The sequence below is a fragment of the Rasamsonia emersonii genome, assembly GCF_000968595.1.
Source record: "Rasamsonia emersonii CBS 393.64 chromosome Unknown ctg1118621760255, whole genome shotgun sequence".
Taxonomy (NCBI): Eukaryota; Fungi; Ascomycota; class Eurotiomycetes; order Eurotiales; family Trichocomaceae; genus Rasamsonia; species Rasamsonia emersonii.
Window position 1 is genome coordinate 1 of NW_013563125.1, and position 26,181 is coordinate 26,181.

The following is a 26,181-nucleotide window of genomic DNA, read 5'->3' on the forward strand; positions in this document are numbered from 1 at the left end:
AAAACGATCTCAAAAGCGCTGCGAAGCAATGAGCTTGTGGCGAGTCATTGCAGTGGTGCGGCGTCACACGTGTCTGGGCGCACCTGATCAAGGCAAGCGCTGCGCCCTAGCCCCATCGGGGTATAGTTGTGGCTGGGCAGCCGCGGCAGCGCTGTTGTCGGGAGGCGCGCTGTGGCTGGGGGCAGATAGTCTCGCTCGCTCCCCTAAGCTCCTCCAGCCGCCCTGCGCTGGTGCCCGCTTTCCGGACATAGGCGACTCGTGCACGTCGTTGCTCTGTACAGAGCTGTCCGACGGCAAAGCTTGTCTGCATCTTATCGCCATCGTTTGCCTTGGACAATCGCGGTCACGACTTGGCTGGGTGTCGCCGTACTTAGCGATCTGTCCCCTTAGGCGCGGCCGTGTCGGCGCATCGCGCTTGGCCTTTCCTTCAAAAGGTCATCGCGACGGCGGTTGTTTGAGTTGCTACGGAGTCGAGTTGCATTCCCGACTCATGCGTCCTCTCTGTTGTCTTGTATCATAGGTGGGATTGTGTGTTAGAGTCTGAAGTGGCTGCCATCATTTTCCTTTGGTACTGTAAGTTAAAACGCACGCCTTGTGTTCCTTGCAGTCCACACTTTCCCCTCTTCTCTCCTTTAGTTACATTCATTTCTCATCTTCTTCCCTCGCACATTCTGACTATGGCGATCTTGAAAAGGACTCCACACCGAAAGCCCATCATGGCGCGGTCAGCCAGCAAACGCACGATAGAGGAGATTGCCAATAAATCCGACTCCGATGACATTGATTACAGCGACCATCCTGTGCGCTCGTCTCGGAATTCGGCGACAAGATCCAAGAAGAAAAAGAAGAAGACGAAGCCCGTGAAGAAGAGAAGGCGTCGAGATTCCGACGATGATTTGGATTCTGACGACATCTTGAGTGAGGTTGATGAACTGTCGTTGCCAGAATCAGAAGAGGAGGATGAAAATGTGGAGAAGAATGCGAGAGGAATTGCGCTGAGGAAAGCTGTCCGGAACCGGCCGGTTTACAAGGAAGAAGATTCTAGCGAAGAGGACAATGAGGTAGAGGAACACGAGGCGGAAGAAGATGACCGGGAGAAGGCGAAGCCCCCAACCCGGAGCAAAGCGAGCAATGTGATTACTCTGAAGATCAGCAAATTGAAGCGTCAAGCTCCTGATGTCCCACAACAACCTACCCGGCGCATCACTCGGCATACCCGTGATCGATCTGAGGATATGTACGCGCTTACGAATTCTGGACGTCATGTGGAAACCGTTGAGCGAGGCACGCGCAGCCCAGAACCACAGTTACATCGACTGCGACGCGGCTCTAAAACTGTCCACGCGAAGAGTACAATTGAAGAAGAAGAAGATAGCTCCGCCCAAGCCAAGCCAGACGAGGAGGGACAACAGGAAGACGATGTTGCAGAAGTCAAGGGCTCTCAAGTGGAGATACTAGAAAGCGATCCTCAAGGGGATTTCGAGGAGGGCCTGCCCGCCGCTGAGAAAACAGACGGGAACAATGCCGAGGTCGAGATGGAAGATGACGGTGTTGTCCCAGAGTCCGAGCACGGTGAGGCGAAGGGGGAAGAAGAAGATGACGATGATGAAGGCCCAACTACGAGGAGAAGGAATCGACCTGGTCGGCAAGCGCCCGCTGAGGAAGCAGAGCAGCAAGAGGAAGTTTCACGAACCCCTCGTTCCACTCGCAAAAGACCCGCGAGATCCTCTCAGCGCAAGCAACAAGACGAAAGTGACTTTGAGCCGACCGAAGATGAGACGGACGATGATGACTTCTCTGATTCGGTGCGGTCGAATGTGTCACCTCGTAAGGGAGAGGCCGGTGATGATGATGACGAGAGCAGTCACGGGAGACGTCCCGGTCTCCGTAAGAGGAAATCCCAATCGCGTGGACGTGGAGATTCCGAGGCGGCCGTGGACATCGCCGAAGAATTGGCCGAGGAGCTTGAAGATTTGAAAGGCGATCGACCTCGACGCCGAGCACAACCGGAGATTATCTATGAAAACAAGCCTCGCCGTAGCCGGAAGGACGTCGATTACCGCCTTATTCGTCCCGATCTTGCGCTCCCAATCGAGGAAGCAGAGAACGAGCCCGCCGAATCTCCTTCACGCCGTGGTCGAGGCGGCGGAGGTGGCGGTTACCAGCGAACGTTGTTCTCGACTTTGGGGCCGTTCGGCGGGGCTGGAACAGCAGCTGTTTTGGGTCCGCCTGGTGGCGTGCCCGGGGCGACTGCCGGTGTGGACAGCGACAGCAGCGATGATGAGACTATGCAAAGAGGCCCTGTTGGTGCTGGAATGCCTTCGACTCAGGGTCCCGGAGGACCGAGCTTGGTGACCCCGGCCCAGACTCACGGCGCTGATGCTGCTGCCCAAGGTCTTTCGGGAACTCCGGCAAATTTTGGCAAAATCAAAGATAAACAAGCTCTAGCTGATTCTGACCCCCTTGGAATCGACCCTAATGTCAATTTTGACAGTGTTGGTGGATTGCAAGGACACATTGACCAACTGAAAGAGATGGTTTCCCTTCCACTACTGTACCCGGAGATCTTCCAAAAGTTCCACATCGTTCCCCCCAGAGGAGTTCTCTTCCATGGACCTCCGGGAACAGGTAAGACGTTGATGGCTCGTGCTTTGGCAAACAGCGTGAGCTCGGAAGGTCGCAAGGTCACCTTCTACATGAGAAAGGGCGCCGACGCGCTGAGCAAGTGGGTCGGGGAGGCTGAGAGACAACTTCGTCTGCTTTTTGAAGAGGCTCGTAGGACGCAACCGAGTATTATCTTTTTCGATGAGATCGATGGTGAGCTTCCTGGCACAGGTGTTCCCAACGTTACCATGCTGACTGGAAAACAGGACTCGCGCCTGTGAGATCGAGCAAACAAGAGCAAATCCACGCCTCTATTGTGTCGACTCTGTTGGCTCTCATGGATGGTATGGATGGACGAGGCCAAGTGGTTGTAATTGGTGCAACAAATCGGCCAGACTCCATTGATCCTGCCCTTCGTCGACCTGGCCGTTTTGACCGTGAATTCTACTTTCCCCTTCCGAACAAGGAGGGTCGACGTGCCATCTTGGACATCCACACTCGAGGCTGGGATCCACCACTCCCTGACCACGTCAAGGATGAGCTAGCAGAGTTGACGAAGGGCTATGGAGGTGCAGATTTGCGCGCTCTCTGCACCGAGGCTGCCCTCAACGCGGTGCAACGGCGGTATCCCCAAATCTACCAGTCTAGTCAAAAGTTGCTGATCGACCCGAAGACGATCGAAGTCACGCCGAAAGACTTCATGATGTCGCTTAAAAAGATGGTGCCTTCCTCGGAGAGATCGACATCTTCTGGAGCGTCACCGTTGCCGAAAACAGTGGAACCGTTGCTACGTCACCCTCTCACCGAGATAAAGAAGATCCTCTCTGATATTCTACCACTGCGGAAGCAACTAACCGCGTTGGAGGAGGCTCAGTTTGAAGAGCCAGAGGGCGGCGGTAGCTTCAGAAGGGAACAGATGCAGCAAGAGTTCGATACATCACGAGTATTCCGACCTCGACTGCTCATCCGAGGGTTGCAAGGCATGGGTCAACAGTACCTAGCTGCGGCTGTTTTGCACCATTTTGAAGGGCTTCATGTACAGTCCTTCGATCTCGCAACGCTCCTAAGTGATTCTACGAGGTCTCCGGAAGCCGCCGTTGTCCAGCTTTTCGCTGAGGTCAAGCGGCATAAGCCGAGCGTTATCTATATCCCCAATGTCCAAACTTGGTACAATACCGTTGGGCAGACCGTGATCTCGACGTTCCTTGGTCTGCTTCGTTCCATTCCGCCGACGGAGCCAGTCTTGCTTCTTGGTGTTCTCGAAGAAGATGATGAAGAGGTTGATGCAGGAATGTTGAAATCGCTCTTCGGTTATTCCAAGAAGAACCTTTACGTTCTGACGCCTCCGGACCACTCGGCGCGTTATGAGTTTTTTGGGAAATTAATTGAATACGTCAAGACATCACCAGCCGATTTCCCTGACCCGGACAACCGCAAGAGAAGAAAGCTGGAGCCGTTAGAGGTCGCACCGCCTCCGCCGCCGAAACCTCCGACGCCGCCAACCAAGGAGCAATTGAAAGCTCAAAAGAAGAAAGACCGCCAGACGCTGAATCTCCTGAAGATCAGGATCCAACCTATCATGGATCAGATCAAGAAGTACAAAAGGTTCAGAACCGGTGTGATTGACGAATCCCAGATTCGCTATCTGTTTGAGGAGGACGATCCTCAAATTGTAACGAGCGATCTGCCGGTAGAGCAGAGGACGACCTTCCGTCCTTTCGAGAAGGATTACGACAAGCATGGAGTCCCTGGTTTGCGGGAAGTTGTGTCTGGAAAATTCTACTACAATTTAGAGATCGTGACCATTGAGAAGCGTCTTTCCAATGGATACTACAAGCGACCGAAAGACTTCCTTGCCGACATCAAACGGTTGGCCAAAGATGCCCGCCAGCTTGGAGATCAGGAACGAATTTTACGAGCAAATGAACTGTTGTCAAACGTTGAAGTCGATATTGCCACTATCGAGCAAACCGATCCTGCCTTGGTTGCTGAATGCGAGAATGTCTACCAGCGAGAACTTGAGCGAGAAAGGCTCGCAATGGAGAAAGCGAAGAAGGCAGCAGAAGGCGATAACTCTATGGCACCACCGCCTTCCAACGTGCCACATGGAAATACGGAATCCAGCGTCTCTTCGGGTCCTGTCGTCTTGGGCCAGCCCCTTTCCAACGGTCCGTCAAACCAGGCTGCGCGGCCCACCACTCCATCGCGCCCATCCAGCGTTAGTTTCATGACCAACGGATATCACGGTCCTGGTGGCGGTTCCGATCTCAACGAGGGCGGGGTTCATGTCCCAACTAGCAATGACTCACACCCTTCTCGAGGAGATGGAGATGGCGATACATACATGACCAATTCGGATGATGTGGACTACAGGGGGCGGGAGACAGCGAACAGTTCATTTGGTCCGTCCGCTCAGCCTAAGCCGCCGCTTTCTCATACTGCCCCTTCCCAACAGATCCGGAGAGAATCAGGCCTCTCCAGTTTGTCTCAAAAGGGGCCCATGACTCCGATGGCACCTGGATCTCAACCGGGCGACTATGCGAACGATGCTTCCACCACGCAGACCACCTCCGACAAGAAGACGTCGGACCAATCCACTGGACCCCAGCTTTACACACAGAGTCCAGCGGCTGGCAGTGGCCCGCGGACCGAATATCCAGATCTTACCTCGTATCCTGACCGCATATCTCAGGAGGAACATCTTCCGGACACCCAGCAAGGTGAGTAACATGTCAAGCCTGTCGAATGTCTCAGGCGCCATACTAACAAATGGCTTAGATTTGACCTATTCCCAAGGAAGCGTTCCGAATGGAAGCCAGTCGCAGCAAAAGTCACATTTCCAGCATGCATCGCAACAGCCTCCAGTGCCACGTTTCGGGGATCCTAGCAGACAACAGTCGCACCAGTACTCCAATATCCAGTCACTCCTTAATAACGAAGAAGCAGCTCCAAAGCTTGTCATTGATAATCGATATGTGGAACAGCTTCACCAGCAGTTAACGCAACAGACAAGCGGCTGTTCGGTGGAACAGTTGGAGCAGATTAATAGCCAATTGATGGATTGCCTGTGGAAGATGCGAGGAGAGTGGGATAGGACCAAGGTCGCAAGTGCTATCAAGGATACATTCAATGAGGTGTTGGAAGATATGCTGAACAACCAGGAGATTGCGTCCATGAGCCAGAAGACCAAGGAGCAGCTGGGCCCCCGGCAGTTGGGCACATCACGGCTCCAAATGCAGTAGATGGGTGCCTGTGACAATTGATTGTTACGTCTTACTTCTTTCTTTTTTTGTATATCCGGAGCCAGTGCATATCATGGTTTTAGAACGGATGGCTTGAGTGTTTGTTTGTGTTTGTGTTTCTGGCGGTTGTGTTATTACCCAGATCTTCCTTGGCATCTTTTCTTTTGAGTTCAGCAAGCATATTATTTGTCATTGTTCTTGAATTCTCTGTATCCATGCATGAGATGTAGAAAGCGGGAATTTCTAGACAGTGAATGAATAGCTAATTCAAAGAGGTCACTTTCCCGTATTTCTCTTATTTCAATTTCCAATAGCTGTTCTTTTTTTAGAAGCCAGAGACAATAATATTAAAAAAGATAGTATGGTCGGGTTAACTGATTTCACAATATCTTGGTGTTGTGGATGCGCTACGAAGTGTAAGCATTGCCAAGCGCCAATCCTGGAAAGTATGCGGGTGCGCATTGGCACTGCTTAACACCAGCCTGTCCTTTCCCGATAGTGAGATAAGTCCGTGGCTAGCATATCGAGCTATGTTGCTTTCCCTGAACAAACCCCGGTTGTAGCCTGCCTGCCAATTCTTCTATTTTTTGCCTTTCCTTGTCTTCTTTCCCTCCTCTTTAGGATATTTATTTGTCGATGCGACTGGCAGTTTTTCGGCTTTCAGTTTCACTCCCTGATTCGGTCCTTGTTTGATCGGACGATTAATTCCTCTCTTTAGCCACGCGTACAAAATTCGACATGGTGGACTGGTTCAGTCTTGCCGTGCCATTCGCCTATCTGAGCATCCTTATCGGATCTCTGGCAACCTTCTCGTCCCTATACCGGAAGCGAAAAGCTGGTACGTGCTCTACCTCTGGGGGGTTGTTGAATGTTTTGAATTACTAACGCAAGACCGCGTACAGCTAAGGCAGCGTCCCTGGAACCATGGTTTCCCTCTCACCTCCAGAGAGACATATACTATTCCCTTTTGCATCTTGATCAGCCTCAGTCATCCGGCAAGGAGAAAAAGGCGCCTGCTGTTCCGGAGACAGTGCTGAAGGCTGCACTTTTGCGGCGTGCGACGGAGGACATAAACCGTATAATGGCGATCCGAGATCAGAAGCAGGCACTAGCGTTGCTGTTACAACGGGGTAGTGTGGGTGATGACTTGTGGCAGCGATTCTTACGAGCAGAGAAGGAGATGGAGGCTGAAGTCCGTGATGTCGTTCAAGAGGTTAGCTTTCTGCCAGTCGCCGGTTTCGCGCGTGTTCATGCCGGAAGCTTTGCTGATTATCATGATCTTTAGGCTAATGCCTATGTCCCTAACTGGGGCCAGACCATCTTCCAATCTGCTAGAGAGATGGACAGTAACATCGTTTTCCGTCAGCGCATTGAAGAATACCAGTCCAAGGTGGGAGAAGAGCGAGAATGGTGGGATCGCAAGAAGGCCAGCATTCAAGAAGGGTTCATGAAAGAGCTGGAGAACGAAGAAAGCTCGAAGAAGACGACAACGCAATCTTCGACGACTGCCGGTAGTGACGATGATGCGGTCTTGGTTGAAGCTGGTGGCCCGGCGGTGACCGGGACTGAGACCAGCAGCCCCAGTGGAAAAAAGAAGAAGAAGGGGAAGAAATGAGAAACATGCGGTGCTACCAGTAATAATGCTGATCACAGGCTCTATTAGATTTGATACATTTTCGGTGCAAAAAGACTTGAGATGGTATGAGTATCTGGTTATTATACGTTTTTTGTGTTTGGGAAAAACTGGCATTAGATGTCGATTTGGTCAAATGTTCGATGTAGTTGTATGTTTGTTTTCTCTGTACTAATATACCATGGTTTTAATTCTAACCAAAGGACAGTTTCCTATGCGACTTTAAAGGATGAATCAGGCCTTGCTTTGTATACATAGATAATTACAGGTTGCCAAACAATGACTTCCCTTTGTCTTTTATGACTCAATTGGAAATCTATCAGTTTCATGACAATGGTTTCCTAACAGAAAAGATACAATACAGTGCAGTACAATAAAGTGCTCTGTTCATTCAGTATATTATACATTTGAAGGAAGATAGAAGAACAAATAAGGTGGACCCTGCCCCCCCACGAAGCTATAGATTATGTGTGATTTCCTTTCCTTGAGAATACGGGCCTAGATCGATACCTTCGACGCCCATGTCCCTCGTGGCAGTCGTGATCTGATCTCTCATTTCCTCCGGACTCGACGTTGTGCGTTCGATCACGGATCCGAGCAGATCGGCCATGATTTCGAGTTGATACTGTTTCCGTTCCTCGTCGTCCAGTTGCTCGACACGCAAGCCTTGAGCTTCCAGCATCGATGCCTTCCGCTCGCTTAACAGCTCTAGTAGCTTGTTGACCTCCGCTATGTTCTCTTTAGCCCTGGGCATGGTGGACAGCCTGCGCAGTCTCTGCTTGGGTGTGCCCGGAGGAACGCCAGCCATCCGTGCCACTTGTAGTACCAGCATGCGCGCGGTGTCATCGTCCGGGAAAAACCCGAACATATCCCTCATCGCGTACAGTGCGACAAGTGTACCGGCAAGGTCCTTCGAAAGACAGAAGCAGCGCGTGATCTGGTCATACATATCTTTCGAAAACTCTTCCTGGGCAGTCCTTTTGCCGCGCGGTGTGAGCTTGGAATACCACTGCATCATTTCAGAAAAGAGACCTCGAGCAGATGGAAAACTCGCATCAAACGCCCTTCTGGAAGGATCGTACTGAAGCTTGCCACAGTCCCAGAGGCAAGCAAAGGTCTCGAGATCAGGTTGGACGGAGACTTTCATAGCATTGTATTTCTGCCACAAAGCGTGTATATCATGCTTCCGCAGCTCGGCGTAAAGAAGATGATTCATGAAATATGAATTTGGTCTGATCCGGGCATCATTCAGGCACTTGATTAGGTATTTCACCATGTCATCATCACCTCGGCGAGTATAATGGAGAAGGAGAATAGAGAATGTCTCTATATTCGCTTGAGGCAGTGTCCTCTGCATGAACTTCGGAATGCGAACGCCATCTGAATCATCAGGAACAGACGGCTTTGAAGGGGCGTCGGAGGAGGCATTTGAAAATTCCTTCTGCCAAACCAAGTCGATACGTTGCTTAACCATGGCCCAACCTAGCCTTTCAGCTTGATCTCTGGCGGTAGCGCTTCCCTGTCGAAGCCAAGCGCCGATTATGCCATTGAGATGCTTTGCATCTGGTTTTACCCCACGTTCATACATCAATTCCACCACTGCTGCGGCTGAGTCAATTTCCCCCATTCCAATGAGCTTCTTCATCCAGCTGGCATAGAAGAATTTGTTTTGAAACTGCCGTGGTAAGATCGTCAAAGCCGACAGTGATACCTTGTTCACGTCATGTTCACTAATGCTGGAAGCTTGAAGATTCCCCGCGAGACCAAGGGACGCCTTGTAGAGTGCTGTAGAGTCGTTCGAGGGATCCTTCCCCGTAACCATCATATCCTTGAAAACTGCTACGGCGAGATCAACTTTGCCAGCCTTTAAAAGACCGATGCTGATCGAATCGTAATCCTTCATCGTCATGTCAGGGCCCAGAAGCGTTTTGAGCTGGAGATACAGAGTCCAGGCTTTGGCCGCCGCAGCCTTTTCAGATTCTCTGGCCCATGCTATGATCACTGGAATCAAGATACGAGGATGACGGGATTTATCGTTGAGAAGAAAGGCAAACGCAATATCCTGGGCCCTCTGAGGGTCTCCCTGGGCAGCAAAGAGTCGGACTCCTAGCTTCCAGTAGGCATCCACATCTCCCTGTCCTTGACTGATAGCGGCCTGTTGCGCCTCCCACACATCCAACGCCTCCGCCGTTGCTCCTCCCTCGTATAGTGCTTCGATGTACATGAGCATCTCAGTTGTGGATGGCGTCCTACCCACCGACCGCATATCCTCAACAAGAGTCCGTAGATGAGACAGGCGAGTGGAAGGAGAGACTTCATCCCGGAACTGAGAGTCCCAGAGGATGTGTGCGGACTCTTCTGTTATAGATTGAAGGAAAGATGGAACCGTTTGCTTGCAACGTCGATACCATTTCCAAAGCTCGTGTCTGGTGGAAGTATTCGAGTCGTCGACGACTCTCGAAAGACATTCATTGAATCGATCCACGTAAGGGTGCGCTGGCGCATCCTTCAAATTCCCTTCAAATCTTCTCTTCGCGGGGACACGCTCTGGCTCTGCGATAGGCTTCGTCGGGTCCCAATCTTCCTCCTCCTCCCTGGCTAGACCCTCAAACTCCTCTCTAAGCATATCGTCCAGTTCCTTGTCAAAGATTTCTTCAAATCCAATTTTTTCGTCGTCTTTGCCATGTTCAGCTTCATATTTCCGAAGAGCCTCGAGTGCAATGGCCCTGTCCTTTTCCGGGAGCTGTTTCATAAACGGACTGTTCGGACTATACGGTCCCTGTCTCAAAATTTCCAACTCTCGGTCTAGTGACGCAAGATGGCCTTTCATTTCCTCCTGTTCAGCACGTCCCTCGGCATCCGGGTCAACCTCAATTCTCCGCCTGCTTCCCCGGGTGTCTTGCTCGAAAAAGCGGACTTTGTCGTTGGGGTCGCCATAATCGACGAGGCGCGATGCTATGACGGAGAATGGACGGCGCAACGGCGGTTTCGAGGCGCAGGAGAAATGGCTTGCGCAAGCCGCATGCTGATACCACTGAGCTCCCTGGAAAATCGGACGGAGCATGAAGAAAACAGTTTCACGTCATGGGCACAGAACGGCGAGATAGCGAGAGGGCATTGCTCCTGCAAAACGAGTCGATGCTGCAGGAGGAAGCCCTTTTCGGGTTAGCATCCGCGGCCGCGGATCGCCACTAAACGCGACCAAACGACAATGGACGAGCCTATTTACACCCTGCGCCAGCTACTCTTGAAGTATATATCTGCGATTGCACAATGGAGCTGGACGACGATGATCGTCCGCAGCAGGTAAAGAATGGGATAGATAACCTGGTACAGAGAATGAGTCCCCGCTCTGTCTTCTACGCCTCTCGGACGCTGACAGGAACCAAAGGGGGTGTATATCTACCAGCCGCCGGCGGCGGATCAGGAAGAGCGGTCTTCCAAGAGACGCAAGACTTCAAAGAACAGTTCACAGCTGACTGATGACTCATTGACATTTTTACCACTCCTCAATGGAAAGGAGAGTCCAGAGCTCGTGAAGCTGAGGCAAACGACCTTCCAGCAGTTATGGCTTGAACAGGAGGAGAGATGCAAGGTTGGTATATAAGTAGGCTACGATTCTGATGATGACCTCCACTGACTGCTAGTCAAGGCTATTCTCCAGGAACTGGATTCCGGGATCTTGGAGGATATAGCATGTTTCATCAACACGGCATCCCCTGAAACGTACGTGGAGGCTCTTTCTGTATTCTGTATTGCAGGCGTCCTCACCTCAAATCTAGATATAGCGGCCGTATTCCCACGGCTTTGGTTACAATTGGATCCAATGTAACCGCCCTGACCAGGCTCCTTGGCAGGCTTCATCTTCGTCTGGTTGAGGAAAAGAAAGGCGAAGTAGTCTTGCTGGAGTCTGGAGACGCGCCCAACCTGAAGACAGTCCTGAAGAATATCATTAGAACTGCCGTCACCAATACAGAAGGCAATGAAGGCTACCAGAAGCTCTTCACAGACAGCACCGTATGTATACTTGTCTTTTAACAAAGTGGAATCGTGACTAATCTTAGGTTAAGGGACCTCGACTTCTCCCATATGATCTGAACCTATTGCAAGAATACGTCAAACATCGCGGTGTTAAGAAACTGGTCTTAGCCTTCCGTGATAGCGAGGCCTTCGACCAAGGTGTCCTAAATGATCTCCTTTCATTAATTAGGTATGATGAAAATTCCCGCTTGCTTCTTTGTTACTAATATGCTTCTCAGTTCCTGGCTTGATCGGATACCTTTCACTTTGCTGTTTGGCATTTCAACCTCCATCGAGTTGTTTGAAGGGAGGCTTCCGCGATCCATAGTAGCGTTGCTGGAAGGCAGATGTTTTGAAATCCATGACGCCGGGGATTCAGTCGATCGAATTTACAACTCGGTGCAGACAAGCCAGAATGTGAAGCTCTGGATCGGCCCGCACCTGAGTTCTTTTTTCTTTGAGAGAGCAAGGGACTACTTTCAAAGCCCCGAGGGATTTATTAGAGAAGTCAAGGTATGGTAATCTGAGGATACTTCAATTCATCTTTCTAATAAGCCTAGTATGCGTACATGTCGCATTTCTTTGCAAATCCTTTGAGCGTCTTTCTCTCAGATGACATCTCTGCTACTTTACAGCAGACAGAATTGTGTGAGGCAATTCGGAATTTGCCTTCTTTCCGCAGGTAAGAGACAATGCAGTTCGGAAGAGGCTTTATCTCTACTAACACCCGGAAGATTTTGCGAGAGTTTGCTCGATGCTGGGAATTCCGAGTACGTGCGCAATTTGCTAAGTGACGATAAATTCCTCTTCGATGAGGTGATGAAGAATCTGGAAACCTGCCTGTACAAGATGGGAAGCCTATTTCGTACTGTCAAAACCATTTTGACTATTCAACGAGTTTTGAAACTTCCCAGAGTGAGCAGCGCTACAGAGCTCACCCTTCAGGCGGTTGCTGGGGAATTACGGAATTCATCAATGGTCCAAGACGTTCTTGTCGCGATGAAAAAACTGGACTCGGAAGGTCTTTCGACGTTCTTGACTGCCCTGCAGAGTTGCGAAGGAAATGTGCCTGATTTTCAAGGGTATCAAGAGGAACTAGCTGTCCTTGTGAAATCCCAAGGGTCAGCGGGACCGCTGCGAAGCAAGTATGATGACCAGAACGCCACCGTAAAGACAACCATTTTCGAACAGCGGGTCAATCTAAGCAGAACCCAGACACAGTTGTCGGAGCAAGACACCCAGTACACTAAGTTGGTTGAGAGGTGTTACGAGGCTCTGGATGAATATCTGGCACAGAACTTAATTAACCCACAGGAACTGTTTCTGAACGAGATTTTCGTCTTTGACCTGAAGAAGCCTCTCAAGGATACATTTGTGCCAAGAGCCCGTTTCGCTATCGAGCGGGCGTTGTCTAGTCCATTCGACTATTTGATCTCAGCATCCGACAAAGTCGAGGGGCACCTCTCTGCACGACAGCCAGAGACAGCCATCCTTTATCAGTTGTACCTCGAATCTGGGTCTCTGGTGAATATCTATGACCTGTGGAGGGCCTTCTATACAATTACAGGCGGCGAAGAAGGAGAGTCATGCGATGAGCGTTCGGCATTGATGCTCTTTTATCGAGCGTTGTCCGAACTGAAAGCTTTGGGAATGGTGAAAGGCAGCCGCAAGAAGATTGACCACGTGAGCAAATCGGCTTGGAGAGGGCTTTGAATTCAAGACTTAACTTCCAATCAATGTCACTTCACTGCTAATTACAACAGACTGGGGTATCATGTGTATAATCAAGGAGTCGTAGTCAAACATCGAAAACCAAGTCGATCGACCAACCGTATACGCCATCTTAAGACGTCCATTAACCTCACTCGCTAGGAGGCGGCTGGATTATGTTGTCATTGTCCAGAGGTCGCCCTCCTTCACTGAAGACCATGGCCTCTCTTCTTCGCCTCCGGAGGGCCTGCTCCTCTGCATTTTCATCGGGTTGGCGCCGTCCCGAAACGCGTCTTGAGCCTGCAGTGTCATCGCCGTCGACCATCCACACATCACTGCCTCCATCGTAATCGTCATGATCGTTTTCCATCATACTGCCCATTAGGCCATATTTCCGTAGTTGCCGAATCCCATCCTGGTGGGACATAAGCGTGTTGATGATCGAGCTCATGACTGAATCATCAGACCACCAGGTCTTCATGAGCCAGACAACATCACGGCGGTGGTGTTCCGTCTCGCGAAGGCAGGGGAAAGGATAATTACAGAGCCACCGACTGACGATTCCAGCTTCCAGGGCAGCGGGTATATTCTCTGAAAGGATGATATTAAGCGTGCTCAACGCTTTCTTTTCACCGGGCGGTCTCGTTTTTGGCAGAATGGGGGACTCGGTTGTGCCGGTTTCTTCGGTATGTTCTTCGAGAAAATTGCATAGGCAGTCGACAAGGGCGATGTAGGTCGGGAGATCTTTTAATCTGCTAGGTACGGCCGATCGCGCGACTGCGGCGAAGATGTTAATATCGTTTCATACGATGACTAGGATCTCCGTGTCAGACATACGAGCACGATTGGAAACCAGAAAGTGCATAGCGGTAAGAGCCTTGTTTCGTCGCTCCTTGTCCTTGCTTGCCAAATCTCGCAGCAGCAAATCCCGCGTAGATCCTTTGGTTGACCGTTCGGCCACAATTCGAAGAGCCCTAGAGAATGATTAGAACAGGTCACACATGCCGGATACTCCTTGATGGATCGTACGCTGCTCGGAGATCAAAGTTGCTGCTTTCGGAGAGCTTCTGGAGGGTCTCGAGCTTGAGCGCTTCGTTCGAGAGTCAGTCGCATGTCAGGAAATTCCTTAAAACAATAGATCTACATACCGTCTTCAGTGCCCTGACTTATCATGCGTTCCTCATTGTCGTCATGCTTGATCTCCGTCAACTCGCGGACCCGGTGAAGGTCTGCGACGATCCCACGCGCCGCAAAATACCCAAGCGTTATCCCTGCACGAATTAGATCAATCCATTTGAAGGAACCTCCCACGAATGCAACTACCTAGACACAGCCATAGGATGCGATTGTTGTATAGCGACTCCATGTTTGCCATCGCCTGCGGGGTGTCTTCGTCGGAGTCGGAGATGCGGAGTTAGCGGCGAGCAAAGGTCCAAGCTTTTGGGCGCGCGGCGTGACACCGGCAGAATTTCTGCCCTGCGGAGGCGGTGAGCACTAATTTTTTAGAACCAAAATCACAAAAATCTACCGCACCGTCTGCCAGGTTCTCCAGACACAACGATGGCGCCTTCTCAGCTCAAACAGCTCAAGGCCTCTCTTCGTGAGAGCGGGCTGATTGGGCCTCCGCAGTCCAAGAAGAAGCGACGGCAAAATGCGAAGTCCGGTGCCAGTGCGCAGGCCCGAATCCAGCGCGCTGCAGCTCTACAACAAATCCGCGAACGCTTCAATCCCTTTGATGTTAAGGCACCGGTAAAAGGCGTCAAGTTCGATGTGACAACTAAGGATGGCCCATCTATAAAAGCTGGAACTGCGGGTTATGTGAGACCGGCTGTGACCAAGTCACTGGGAGAAGAGCGGGTAAGGTGTACCAGATGGACTCCGCACAAATGCAAATTCTGACTGCTGTCGGCAGAGACGTGAAACGCTTCTCAAGGAGCTACATTCGCGAAACAAAGTCGGTGGTATTTTGGATCGCAGATTTGGTGAAAATGACCCGACCATGACTCCCGAGGAGAAGGCCGCCGAGCGGTTTGCTCGGGAGAGCCAAAGGAAATTCAGGAAGGAGTCGATGTTCAATCTGGAAGAGGACGAGGAAGAGGAGGTTCAACTTACACACAAGGGGCAATCCATTTCCTTTGATGACGAGGCGGTAAAAGACGACTTCCATGAAGATGATCTTGAAGCATCCGACAGCGATCTCTCGGAAAGCGAGCAGAATCGCAAGCGGAAACGTGCATCTGCCGATGATGATAGCGACGATATGGAAGGTCTTGCTCCTGAAGGAGAAGACGAAGAAGAACCACAGCGGAAAAAGTCAAAGGCGGAGGTTTATAAGGAGATCATCGCCAAGTCCAAGTTCTACAGAGCCGAGCGAAAGAAGGCTAAGGAAGACGATGCTGAATTGCGGCACCAGCTTGACAAGGGCCTTCCTGATCTTTTTGAGGCGATGCGTGGTACCAAACCGCCTCAGCCGGAGCCCCCGAAGGAGGATCCCTCCGCGTCGTTGAAACCTGATCCTGCAGCGCCCTTACAAGGCAAGGATAAGGATGCCGCAGATAAAGAATATGATCGACGGCTCAAGCAAATGGCATTTGATAAGCGGTCCCAACCGGCGGATCGTACAAAGACGGAAGAGGAAAAGGCAAAGGAGGAGGCCGAACGATTGAAAGCCCTCGAGGAGGAACGTCTTCGGCGAATGCGCGGCGAGGAAGAGAGCGACTCAGAGGCTGAGGCCGATGGGGATCAGTCAGAGGAGGAGTCGGTACCGGACGATGCCAAGGCTTTTGGTCTCTCTCAGCCTGCCAACGGGATTCATACGCGCCCAGAACATGGCGTCGAGGACGAGGACGATTTCATTATTGACGGAGATCTTGTGGACATGGAGTCCAGGTCTAGCGCCTCATTTATTCAGAGTGATGAAGACCTTTCAGAGCAGGACGAGGAGTCGGAACAGGAGCAAGAAGAAGAAGAAGGTGATGAGGATGAAGATGAAGATGATGAAATGATCAATGATCTGATTCAGCCAACTGACGACGCCACTAAAACAAGTTCAGCTCCAGCTGAACGTTCCGACACAGCGAATGGCCACTTGGCGTATACATACCCTTGTCCGGAGAGCCATCAAAACTTCCTTGAGATCATCAAAGATGTTGCAATCCAGGATCTGCCGCTTGTCATTCAAAGAATTCGAGCGCTGCATCACCCTCGTTTGCACAGCGATAACAAGGCAAAGCTAGCCCGGTTCTCTGCCATCCTCGTTGAACATGTGGCATACTTGGCGAATAGGAAAGAGCGTGCCCCATTTGCCATATTGGAAAATCTGCTGCGGCATATCCATTCCATGGCAAAAAGCAACAGTGAAGCCGTGGCCAAAGCATTCCGAGCTCACCTCCGTACCATGTCTGCCGAACGACCATTGAATTTATCACCGGCAGATCTAGTTATCTTGACTGGGGTTCTGACTATTTTCCCGACATCAGACCACTTCCATGCTGTCGTGACGCCGGCAAACCTCTCTCTTGCTCGATACCTGGGTCAAAGTACTGTTAATGATCTCTCTGACCTAGCTACCGGGGCCTACGCTGCCACTTTGGTTGTGCAGTACCAAAGCTTTGCGAAGAGATATATGCCGGAATTCATGAACTATTGCCTGAACGCGCTGTGCATACTTTCGCCATCGGCGGTAAAGGAGAACTTGGGGCCTGTCTTGTTGCGACAACCCGAGAAATCCCTGCGGCTGAACGGTGCAACAGGGGCCACGCTCAGAAAACCCCAATTCTGGGATGTTCTCGCGAAAGATCTCTCCCCACAGGCCGCGGAGGAGCTCAAAGTTAGTCTGGTTGGGACCTTTATCTCCCTTCTCGACTATGCTGCCGATTTATGGAGCGCCAAATCCGCGTTCCATGAGATATTCGAACCGGCCCGAACCGTTCTCGGGCATCTGAGACGTACCTGTGCGAAACGAGTCCCAACCGTGTTGGAGGATCAGATCGTGTCTACTCTCGACAAGTTCGATAAGCTTTCTTCCCAGGCACGACTGGCACGACGTCCTCTTCTGCTGCATAACCACCGTCCGCTCGCCATCAAGACGGCGATCCCCAAGTTCGAGGAGGACTTCAACCCGGACCGGCACTACGACCCGAACCGCGAGCGCGCGGAGATCAACAAGCTCAAGGCAGAGTACAAGCGCGAACGCAAGGGCGCCCTGCGGGAGCTTCGCAAGGACGCCAATTTCCTTGCGCGGGAGGCCCTTCGCGAGAAGAAGGAGCGCGATGCGGAGTACGAGAAGAAGTTCAAACGCCTCATTGCCGAGATCCAGGGGGAAGAAGGGAGAGAGAAAAATGCCTACGAGAGGGAGAAGAGATGGAGACAAGGGAAGCGATAACAATGAAAATAATAGATCTCGACTACTTGAAATTAAATTGTTTATTATGGTTTGGTTATATCATGTATATAGAACATGTCGTCCGGTTGAGACGATGGTGTGTATCAATTATCATCAACACAAAAGTTTTGGCATGGTCTCACATGATTGTTATTCATGACACTATTCATCCATTCATCCATTCGTCTATCCATCCATCCATGCATTCATCTACTTACTGCCTGAGATCCAGACTAATAGAGGACAAGTAAGCACATCGAGATCTTTGATCCATGGGCACAATTTCCATTGACGTATTTCCAGTTTGGATGAAAATGCGATTATAACCACCACCACCGGTCCCCCAAGGTTTCCATTCCGGACTGCCGGGGTAGCGATATGTGTTGGGGTTAAACGTGCGGATGAAGCTGGTCCAGTATCCCTGCATGACAGGAACGATCGGCGCGTTGGTCGTGAAATACGATGACGGAGCTTTAGAGCTGACGTACTCGGGCCCCCAGATAGCATTGACCTCGACGGTGTGTTTTACCCCGTAGCCGCATTTCTCGTCCCAAGGGTCCTCGACAGCGTAGTGGTAATTCCAGTTGCTGTTGCTGGTTTCGGGGTATCGGGCGAAGACGGATGAGACGTAGATGCCCGGGCAGATGTAACGCATTTCGCCGTAGGCGTTACTCGCGCTTTGCCAGTAGGGTCCCGAGTCAGGGTAGGTGGTTGTTTGGGAGTTATTCCCCTCCATATACATGGCATTGATTCGGTCCAGCTGGTCAGGTTTGATGAAGGGAAACTGGGCCTGGATGAACGTGTCGGCTTCTGCGATGGAGGAAGTGTTCTTTGGGACCCAGACCGTGCCCTCATTGGTGTCGTCCCCAAAGATAACGGGCACTTTCAGAAAACGTCCCTGCTGAAACAGGCGGTCCGTGTAGTCTGGGACCAGTTCTCCGTCAATCGTCGGCCCATACATAAAAAGCGGTGGTATCTCCGCTCCTGGAAACGGGATGTTGTAGTTCTGCCGCTGCAGCGTCGCTACATCGAGGCTGCGCAGGCACGCCAATGTATCGTCACTATCTGCGCAACCGGTACGGGCGGTCAGATTGTCGTAAACAAATTGGCTCTCCTCGACTGTCAGGACGGTCCCAAACGACTGGGACTCCGCGGCTGTCGCGTGGAATAAGTTTCCCAGCTGACCGTCGCCGCCATAAGCAGACAGTAAGAGGGTTATTGCGCCGGCTCCAGCACTGTCACCTCCCACCACGACATGGCCAGGGTCGCCGCCAAACTTCAGACAAACGGTCAGTCAACTCCTTCTCGGACTAGAGGAGGAAGGGAAGTACCTGTGCAATATACTTCTGGACCCATTCAAGCGCTTTTATCTGGTCTTTAAGCCCATTGTTCAAGCTTCCGCCCTCTTGGACCTCCTTTCCCGCAAGGAAACCATAGGGACCAACACGATAATTAAACGTTACGACTACTATATTCATACCGGAGGCTTCGATCAGACCGGTACCATTGTAGTTGGCGTTGGAATCGGCATTATATCCCCCTCCCTGAATCCAGAAGAAGACAGGCAGCTTGGTGGACTTCTTCACATTGGTAGGAGCATAGACATCCAGGAAGAGGCAGTCCTCCGATTGTCCACTAGGGATGGTTTTTTTCCCTGTAGAAATACATACAGGCCCATGCTAGCTGTTTGTCAGTCCCGTATTTCCATTCAGAGCAGACAGGTACCAAAAAAAAAAAGGATCGGAGCAGCAGAAGATGTAATTGTACCTTTGTGGCATCTTGGATTCCCTTCATAACAGGGGGATCTTGAGGAGCTGCAAACCGCAATTTTCCAACTGGGGGTGCAGCAAAACGCATTCCCAACCATTGGGAGATCCCATTCGAGAGAGCTGTTCCCCGGTAGCTGGCATAGCCCAGGTTCACCACTGTGTCTGCCGCAACCACATAGAGACAGAAGAAGGTCAGAACAAGAGATCTGAAAGACAACATCGTGAAATCACGCCTTTCAGAAAAGACGACACGCGATGAAACCTGACAAACGATTCAAGTAACAGCACATCCCGTCTTTTTAAGGTGTGCTTTTAAGGCATGCCGACTGCCAGGATCCTCAGCCGCATGTGTCCGGCCTGAATTGTGTGGGGGAAACGAAGCCCCTTTGGGATATTGAAGGAAGCAAAGCTCGAGACAAGGCATCGTTCGAGGCAAGCCGAAGGAGTACGCGATCATCTGGGCAAGACCACGAGACTGCCCTGATGTGGGGACAAGCGCGCGAATACAGAGGCGAACAAGGGTGAGAAAGGGAATGTAGGACGATCAGAAGTCATTCGGAAGGTGGCTACAAGGGCCAACTGAGGCTTGCCGGCAAAGACAAGCGACAACGGCGCTCCCATGTCGAGGCAGGAGGCCTAAACAGGGAGGATCTTGGGGGCCAGATCGTCGAACGTGGCGGCCATTCCGCATAACCGGCGCAGCTCTCTGCAGTCAGCCATACCGGCTGGACGATAGCTTCGTACAGACATGATTGATGGATGGATATTATCCCAACGATGGGTCACGGCTAAGAAGGTAGAAAAGTCAACAAGCAACTTAAGCAAGGAGCGCGTCGCTGCCGGACAGGAATCCAATCAATCCAAAACCGGCCAATCAACGCTCATGTGGACGGCTCAGCAGATCATCGACATGCCGGGCACATTCCACTGCGGAAAATATGCCGACTGCAGGTCTGTCTGTTCAACTGTTGTCAACATCGAGGACCTTGATTAATTAAGGAGAGCATAGAACGAACAGAGGGGGCCGAGTTGTGGAGCTCGTTGGGCTTGGCGAACGACGTGGGCGGATGAAGCCTCGCCAAGCGGCCAAGGACGAGAATTTGTCGACAGTATGGAGGACATGATGACTTTCGCCCCATGACTCCGAGTCATGAGCTCCGCGTAGTTGCTAACTTGCTGTTAGCAGTTGTCCGGCGTAAGAACTAGCCCAGTTGATCTGGCGTCGGGGAATTAAGGTAATCTTAGCCCGCAGATCGGCATCCGCCACACTCTGTCCGGCGTCCGCGCTTGGCCAGGCCGGTCAGTCAGGAAGCAAACGCAATCCAGCGCGCTGTTCTGTTCGCGGTTGAACGGTTCCGAATCGCCAGAACATGCCGGCAACACGTGAAAACGATGCCAAAGGCGCAAAAGATGCTGCGGACGACGAAGAAGAGGACTACATGTCCATGACGATTGTGGAACCGCAAGAGAAAGAGACGTTTACGCAGCGGAAGCTTCGACAGCAAAGAGAGGTGGGCTTTCATTAAATCACTTCTTTTGTTCTTTCTTGCTTCCTTCTGTGGACCAAACATTTGACAAGACGCGCAGCTAACTCGATTGTATATGCACAGGCAGAAGCTAGAGCCAGAGTCCCGTCGAAAGCCGAACGCGCAGCCGAGGAAGCTGCCCGTCGCGAAAATGCGCTCTCCTCGAGCGTCCTCGACCCGTCGAACAAGGGCTTCAAGATGATGGCTAAGCTGGGGTTCAAGCCGGGAGACCGTCTTGGGAAACAGACATATGACGATTCTTCGTCTCAAGGAGATTTATCAGCGACCGCCAGTGACTGGGTTCAATCCCGTGCGGAACCGTTGCGCCTGGTCGTGAAGGAAGATCGGGCGGGAATTGGACTGGATGGCGAGAGGAAGCGCAAGTTTAGAGAAGAAGCCGAGCAAGTGGCCAAGAAGACGAAGGCAGAAGAGGGAGAGTACAGAGAGCGGATGAGGCTGGAGCGCGAAGAACGAAGAACGGAAGCACAGGTCCGCGCGGCGCAGCAGGTCGCAGAGAAACTGGATGCAGAGGCGGAAGAGGAGAATGACAAGGTGGAAGAGACGGAAGGCAGCCGGGATACTGACCCCAATGCTGGAGAGAAGCCATCTGCCAAAAGACCCAAGATCAAACCAACATCGAAAATCAACGTTCTTTATCGCGGCCTTGTCCGAGAACGTGAGGAGAGGGAACGTGCTTTACGGAGTCGACAGGCTTTGGAGAACTCATTACCATCGTCATTCTTTCCAAATCCACGGTTGCCAGGCTATGAAGATGCCACTCTCGATCGTGACGACAAGCGCGCTATCGGGCTCGATCCACAGGACACCTCGTTTGTCGAGCAGGAACTCGAAGAAGAGGATCCGGAATTGGACGAGTTCAACGCCCTAGACGCGAAGGAGCGGCTTCGGAGGCTGGTGATGTACCTGCGCGAGAAGCACCGGTATTGCTTCTGGTGCAAATACCGCTACGAGACGGACGACCTGGAGGGCTGTCCTGGAGTGACAGAGGAGGATCATGATTAGACACGTTACATTTTCTTTCTTTTTCTGATTAGATCAAATGGCATTGGGCCTTGGCGTTCGGGAGGGTGGCATTCTTGTATGATGAGCAACAAGCTTGTTGGGCTTCTTACTGACTGCAGGTATAGAAAGAGCATGCTAATGAAGATTCACACAGTACAGTACAGTACAGTACAGTACAGTACATACATGTACATACATTATGTAGATTAGCATCAGGATGGTCTATGAATGATGCACATGAATCAATGTATCATTAATTACTAGCAATCTCTCCTTAGAATGTCTTTCCTGCTCACAAGACCAGTATACTATTCTGTAGAGATCAACACAGTTTTCCCTGGCCTGAATCGACAAAACGCAACTTCTACTCCATACAGATAGATCTTGGAAATCACTTCCATTGCCATCCTTTCCATGTCACTTAACCTCTATATGCATACAGAGTACATAGTTTAGTTGGTCATACCCTAATCACCAAGAACATCAACTCTCAGTGAAAAAAAAAAGAGAGAGAAAGGGTATAAGGATAAGGATAAGGATAAGGATATTAACCTACTTCGGAGTAATACTTGCTCCTTCATCCTTCATTATTCTTGCTCACCCAAATCAAATCGAATCAAATAATCACACCACATCTGGTAAATGATCATCGACCAGTTGTACTGTACTAGGAAGACAGTAAGTAAAGTCCATTTTTGTATGCGCGCACATATATGCACTTTAAATTATTTAGTATGTATTGAGTATATTACTAGCACAGAGAGGCTTTCTTTTTTTTTTCTCTCTTTTACTATTTTTCTTTCTCCAGCGGCCTTAATATTTATGTACGGCTCGACAGTCTGGCAAAAATATATATGTTCTGATCCTGCTGAATAATGTACTAATTATTCTATAATAATAAATAAATGACCAAGAATCGCATGCAGCTTTTAAATTCTAAGAGAGACACGTCAGTCGGTCACTGGCTGGTGGCTGGCTGGCTGATGATCACCTGCATGCAGGACTAGTACGAGGGAAACATTATCCAATTGGGAACAGATTAATCGTCCCAGCGTTACCTACTACCTCTTTTCATTTTTTTTTACCCCTCCTTATTCTTTTTTTTTTTAATAATTTATTCATTTTTTTTGCTAGCCTGGGTATCACCGAAACTAAACACATCATGTCCATACACATCCTGCCGCGTATGTATGTACACGTACAACCAGGTTGTTATATACAAATCCATATCCATATAGTGTAGGACAAATTCCAGAAAAAGAAAGATAATCCGAAATAATGCCAGCGCATGTATGTTTGTACGTGTGCATGCATATGTTGGGTATATGCAAATAATATGCGAGACAGCGGGTCGACTCCAGCTCTTCTCTTATCGTACACCGAGCACAGGGACCGGGCCCTGACCGCTGTGTCGTGCATATCACATGCAAGCGCAATACCATCTGGTATTAGAGTGTAGCGTCCTTGGAATAAGTTGCCACTCTGATCGATAGATGCTCCCGTACATGTGTCGTCCTGGTGGGCGTAAACACAGGACCTGACCTGAGATCCTGCCTGGTTTCCGTAGTGTGCACACGAGCCGAAGAACCCCCGAGCGTTAGGATTACCCTGACATCAAGAAGAAGTTGCGCAATCCGGACTAATATCCGATCCTTCCGTAGTCTTCTGAGGAGCAATGCACCTCGACGTGCTCAGGTAATGTTCCATTGAGAACGGATCAAGAAAGTAAACATATCGAGTTGACTAGGATAAATCAACAGATGGCATGTGTCACGCGCATGATCATGAGGTCTTGATTTGTGACATAAGCTCAGCCAGCGAGCGGTCTTTGCATTTCTGAAGCAATTGGAAACAACTGCTGCAGATCCGCAGACAGCAAAATGTGCAGCGATGGCGAATTTCCCGATCGACTTTGTGGCAAGTCATGCAAGCCACCGCGTACCAGAAATTGTTCGACACGGGCATGGAACGGTGCGACTGGTAACAGGAGTAGTGAACCCTGGTCAAGGGGGGTATGATCATAGGCTCAGGCAGTGGAGGAACATAGGGCGCGTTGGGGTCATTAACCTCATTGCCTTCGTCGCCTTCGACCGGTGTGCCGTTTGGAAGTCTGGAAGGTTCTTGCGGCGATGGCTGTCTTTCTGGTTCTAGTTCAGGTTCCGGTTCTGGCTCTGGGATGAACTCGTCCAGCGGTACTTCCTCACTGGCCGGTGAAATCTGGAAGCCCGGGTTCGAAAATCGAGGCACACTGGCAGGAATCTGTCGAGGGCCCTCTTCGTCTCGCCGACTCAGCGACGACGTTCGCGGTGGTTGCCTGACGGTGTTTAATTCGGGGGGAGTAGGCAATGGTTTTGCATCCAGGCTTTTCTCTTCCACGCCGGGCGACCGGTAACCATTGGACGGGAGGCTAGAAGACGGAGGTACTGCGCTAGCAGTCTCTGCAGGATTTACTGCCTTTCTTGGTGGGATAGCTTCATCTGGCCTCGATGGGAGGCCTTTGGACTTGGTGAGTAGTGACGCTCCCGGACGACGTAGGCCCTGAACTGCTGCCATGTTGGTTGGCGGCAATCTCGGGTTGGAAGAAATCGGCTGGAGAGGTCGTAGTCTTGGGCTGCTGCTACACTGTGCGCAACAGCCCAGCAAGAATCTCGGGGTTCCGTGTCGTTAGTACTCTGGGTTGTGATGAGATGGCCCCAAAGGTTAAATAAGAGATCTGTTGTCAAAGGTGAGGAGACGACCCCTCAGCCCAAGGTTTGCTCGTCTCAGAGACGGCTATTTATTTGTAATTCCTGGATTCCCGGCGTGCCTATCAAAAGAAGCAGAGGAGGAACTATAAGGCGCCGGCATTAACGCTATCCAGCTCATCTAATCTCGTAAAGTCCCACCAGATCAACCTTCGCAGCTGGGCCTTAGCGATGGGACGAGATTAGATGATTGGCACGTAAGGGAAATTGCACGATCTAGTGCCTTGGCGAGTCGGGACAAGGCTAATTGAGCATAAGCTCGCATTGTGAGATGCAAGAAAGCGCCACTTCAAGGTCATGAAGCTGAAACACGTTGGCTATGCATGACGATCCCTTCAGCTTGAGACGTGGAAACGCAGGAGGTCTGGGAGATCGCACATTAGGAGAATCCGTGCTCCTTTCTTTGGCCCTTTTTTTGCCATTTTTGGTTCAGCTTTGTACCAAACTGCGGAACATTGCATATTATTTTCCTGCAGTGGAAGCTCTTAGCGGGATCCGCTGCGATATGGTTCCTGGATCACGGCGTGGCCCACAACCAGGGCTCGCGATGGGGCCTTTCTGGCGATGCTGCTCGATCTGGTTGCAGGAGACTCCGATGAAACCGCAAACGCAGATCTGCATCCTGCCGCCGCCAATCACGTGGCAGCAAGGATCCCCCAGTGGCATCGTGATCTGCAGCGATTGGCTGAACGCTGCTGAAGACTCGCCCACCTAAGACGCTGGTGAGATTGCGATCCATGGGCGGTCGGGCAATGATTGAAGGACCAGGATGCTCGTTATTTATTCTAAGGGCCGAATTGTATCAAAAGATGGATGGTAATATATTCTTGACTCGTCGGACAAAACCATCACAGTTCGCACGTGTTTGGCTTGTTCTAACTAATTTGGAGAAGTCTCCCGAGGTCGCTAATTGCGTTGCGTCGAATGAAATTCCCAAGAACTGCGGTCATTTTGGATATCGCATCTCGAATGACGATACATCTGTCGTTAGGTTTCGGGCCACCGTAATCGAGTGTAGAATAAAATGAGGAAGAACTCAAATCAGATAAACGATTGTTCTCAGTGACAAAATCCCAACAGCTCGGGTACAGTTCTCGCGGTGATAGTTAACTAGTTAACGTAATCCACCCCCGAGCCGGACACACCACCGAGCCGGACACCACCTCCGAACGCGTCTCCTATATAGAAATTGAAGCTATTCAACACGCGATTATGCCACAAATTCGCACTGAAAAGTCAAAAAAAATTAATTGAGCAAGGGGGCAGGCTCCAACTTGCAATTTTTGCCATAAATAACGGCCAAATTTCTTCAATTCGTGAAGCTGTTGATTTGTTTGATGTCCCGCGTTCTACTCTCTCCGACAGGCTTCATGGGCGTACTGCAAGAGTCAATAAACGTGCAAATTCTCATAAATTGACCGAAAAATGAAGAGGAAACGCTTGTCAAGTGGATTCTGGACCTAGATAAGCGTGAATTACCTCCTCGACCTGCTTTTGTTGAGAATATGGCTAATCATCTTCTATCT

General features: G+C 50.7%; 9 protein-coding genes across 9 annotated transcripts; 5 read left to right on the forward strand and 4 right to left on the reverse strand.

Annotated features, from left to right (window-relative positions):
- Positions 1–716: 716 nt before the first annotated feature.
- Positions 717–5,846, forward strand: T310_5208 (Adenosinetriphosphatase; the record flags this gene model as incomplete). Its single annotated transcript, XM_013471916.1, has 3 exons — positions 717–2,817; positions 2,871–5,324; positions 5,383–5,846. 3 exons carry the CDS (start codon positions 717–719, stop codon positions 5,844–5,846), a joined length of 5,019 nt encoding a protein of 1,672 aa, XP_013327370.1.
- A 738-nt stretch (positions 5,847–6,584) lies between these two features.
- T310_5209 (Translocation protein (Sec66)) lies at positions 6,585–7,461 on the forward strand (the record flags this gene model as incomplete). The annotated part of the gene is made up of 3 exons (XM_013471917.1): positions 6,585–6,684; positions 6,749–7,059; positions 7,132–7,461. 3 exons carry the CDS (start codon positions 6,585–6,587, stop codon positions 7,459–7,461), a joined length of 741 nt encoding a protein of 246 aa, XP_013327371.1.
- A 475-nt stretch (positions 7,462–7,936) lies between these two features.
- Positions 7,937–10,543, reverse strand: T310_5210 (Pentatricopeptide repeat protein; the record flags this gene model as incomplete). The annotated part of the gene is made up of 1 exon (XM_013471918.1): positions 7,937–10,543. One exon carries the CDS (start codon positions 10,541–10,543, stop codon positions 7,937–7,939), a length of 2,607 nt encoding a protein of 868 aa, XP_013327372.1.
- Positions 10,544–11,067: 524 nt separating this feature from the next.
- Positions 11,068–13,212, forward strand: T310_5211 (Uncharacterized protein; the record flags this gene model as incomplete). The annotated part of the gene is made up of 7 exons (XM_013471919.1): positions 11,068–11,074; positions 11,127–11,205; positions 11,262–11,496; positions 11,544–11,689; positions 11,739–12,012; positions 12,060–12,181; positions 12,234–13,212. The coding sequence occupies 7 exons, from the start codon at positions 11,068–11,070 to the stop codon at positions 13,210–13,212; spliced, it is 1,842 nt and encodes a 613-aa protein (XP_013327373.1).
- A 148-nt stretch (positions 13,213–13,360) lies between these two features.
- On the reverse strand, positions 13,361–14,575 carry T310_5212 (uncharacterized protein; the record flags this gene model as incomplete). The annotated part of the gene is made up of 5 exons (XM_013471920.1): positions 13,361–13,986; positions 14,047–14,183; positions 14,239–14,299; positions 14,358–14,480; positions 14,521–14,575. The coding sequence occupies 5 exons, from the start codon at positions 14,573–14,575 to the stop codon at positions 13,361–13,363; spliced, it is 1,002 nt and encodes a 333-aa protein (XP_013327374.1).
- Positions 14,576–14,769: 194 nt separating this feature from the next.
- Positions 14,770–17,593, forward strand: T310_5213 (Nop14-like family protein; the record flags this gene model as incomplete). The annotated part of the gene is made up of 2 exons (XM_013471921.1): positions 14,770–15,066; positions 15,122–17,593. The coding sequence occupies 2 exons, from the start codon at positions 14,770–14,772 to the stop codon at positions 17,591–17,593; spliced, it is 2,769 nt and encodes a 922-aa protein (XP_013327375.1).
- Positions 17,594–17,807: 214 nt separating this feature from the next.
- On the reverse strand, positions 17,808–19,582 carry T310_5214 (Carboxylesterase; the record flags this gene model as incomplete). The annotated part of the gene is made up of 3 exons (XM_013471922.1): positions 17,808–18,869; positions 18,925–19,272; positions 19,361–19,582. 3 exons carry the CDS (start codon positions 19,580–19,582, stop codon positions 17,808–17,810), a joined length of 1,632 nt encoding a protein of 543 aa, XP_013327376.1.
- A 1,150-nt stretch (positions 19,583–20,732) lies between these two features.
- T310_5215 (G-patch domain protein) lies at positions 20,733–21,911 on the forward strand (the record flags this gene model as incomplete). Its single annotated transcript, XM_013471923.1, has 2 exons — positions 20,733–20,873; positions 20,973–21,911. The coding sequence occupies 2 exons, from the start codon at positions 20,733–20,735 to the stop codon at positions 21,909–21,911; spliced, it is 1,080 nt and encodes a 359-aa protein (XP_013327377.1).
- A 1,782-nt stretch (positions 21,912–23,693) lies between these two features.
- Positions 23,694–24,464, reverse strand: T310_5216 (Uncharacterized protein; the record flags this gene model as incomplete). The annotated part of the gene is made up of 1 exon (XM_013471924.1): positions 23,694–24,464. One exon carries the CDS (start codon positions 24,462–24,464, stop codon positions 23,694–23,696), a length of 771 nt encoding a protein of 256 aa, XP_013327378.1.
- Between the last annotated feature and the right edge of the window lie 1,717 nt (positions 24,465–26,181).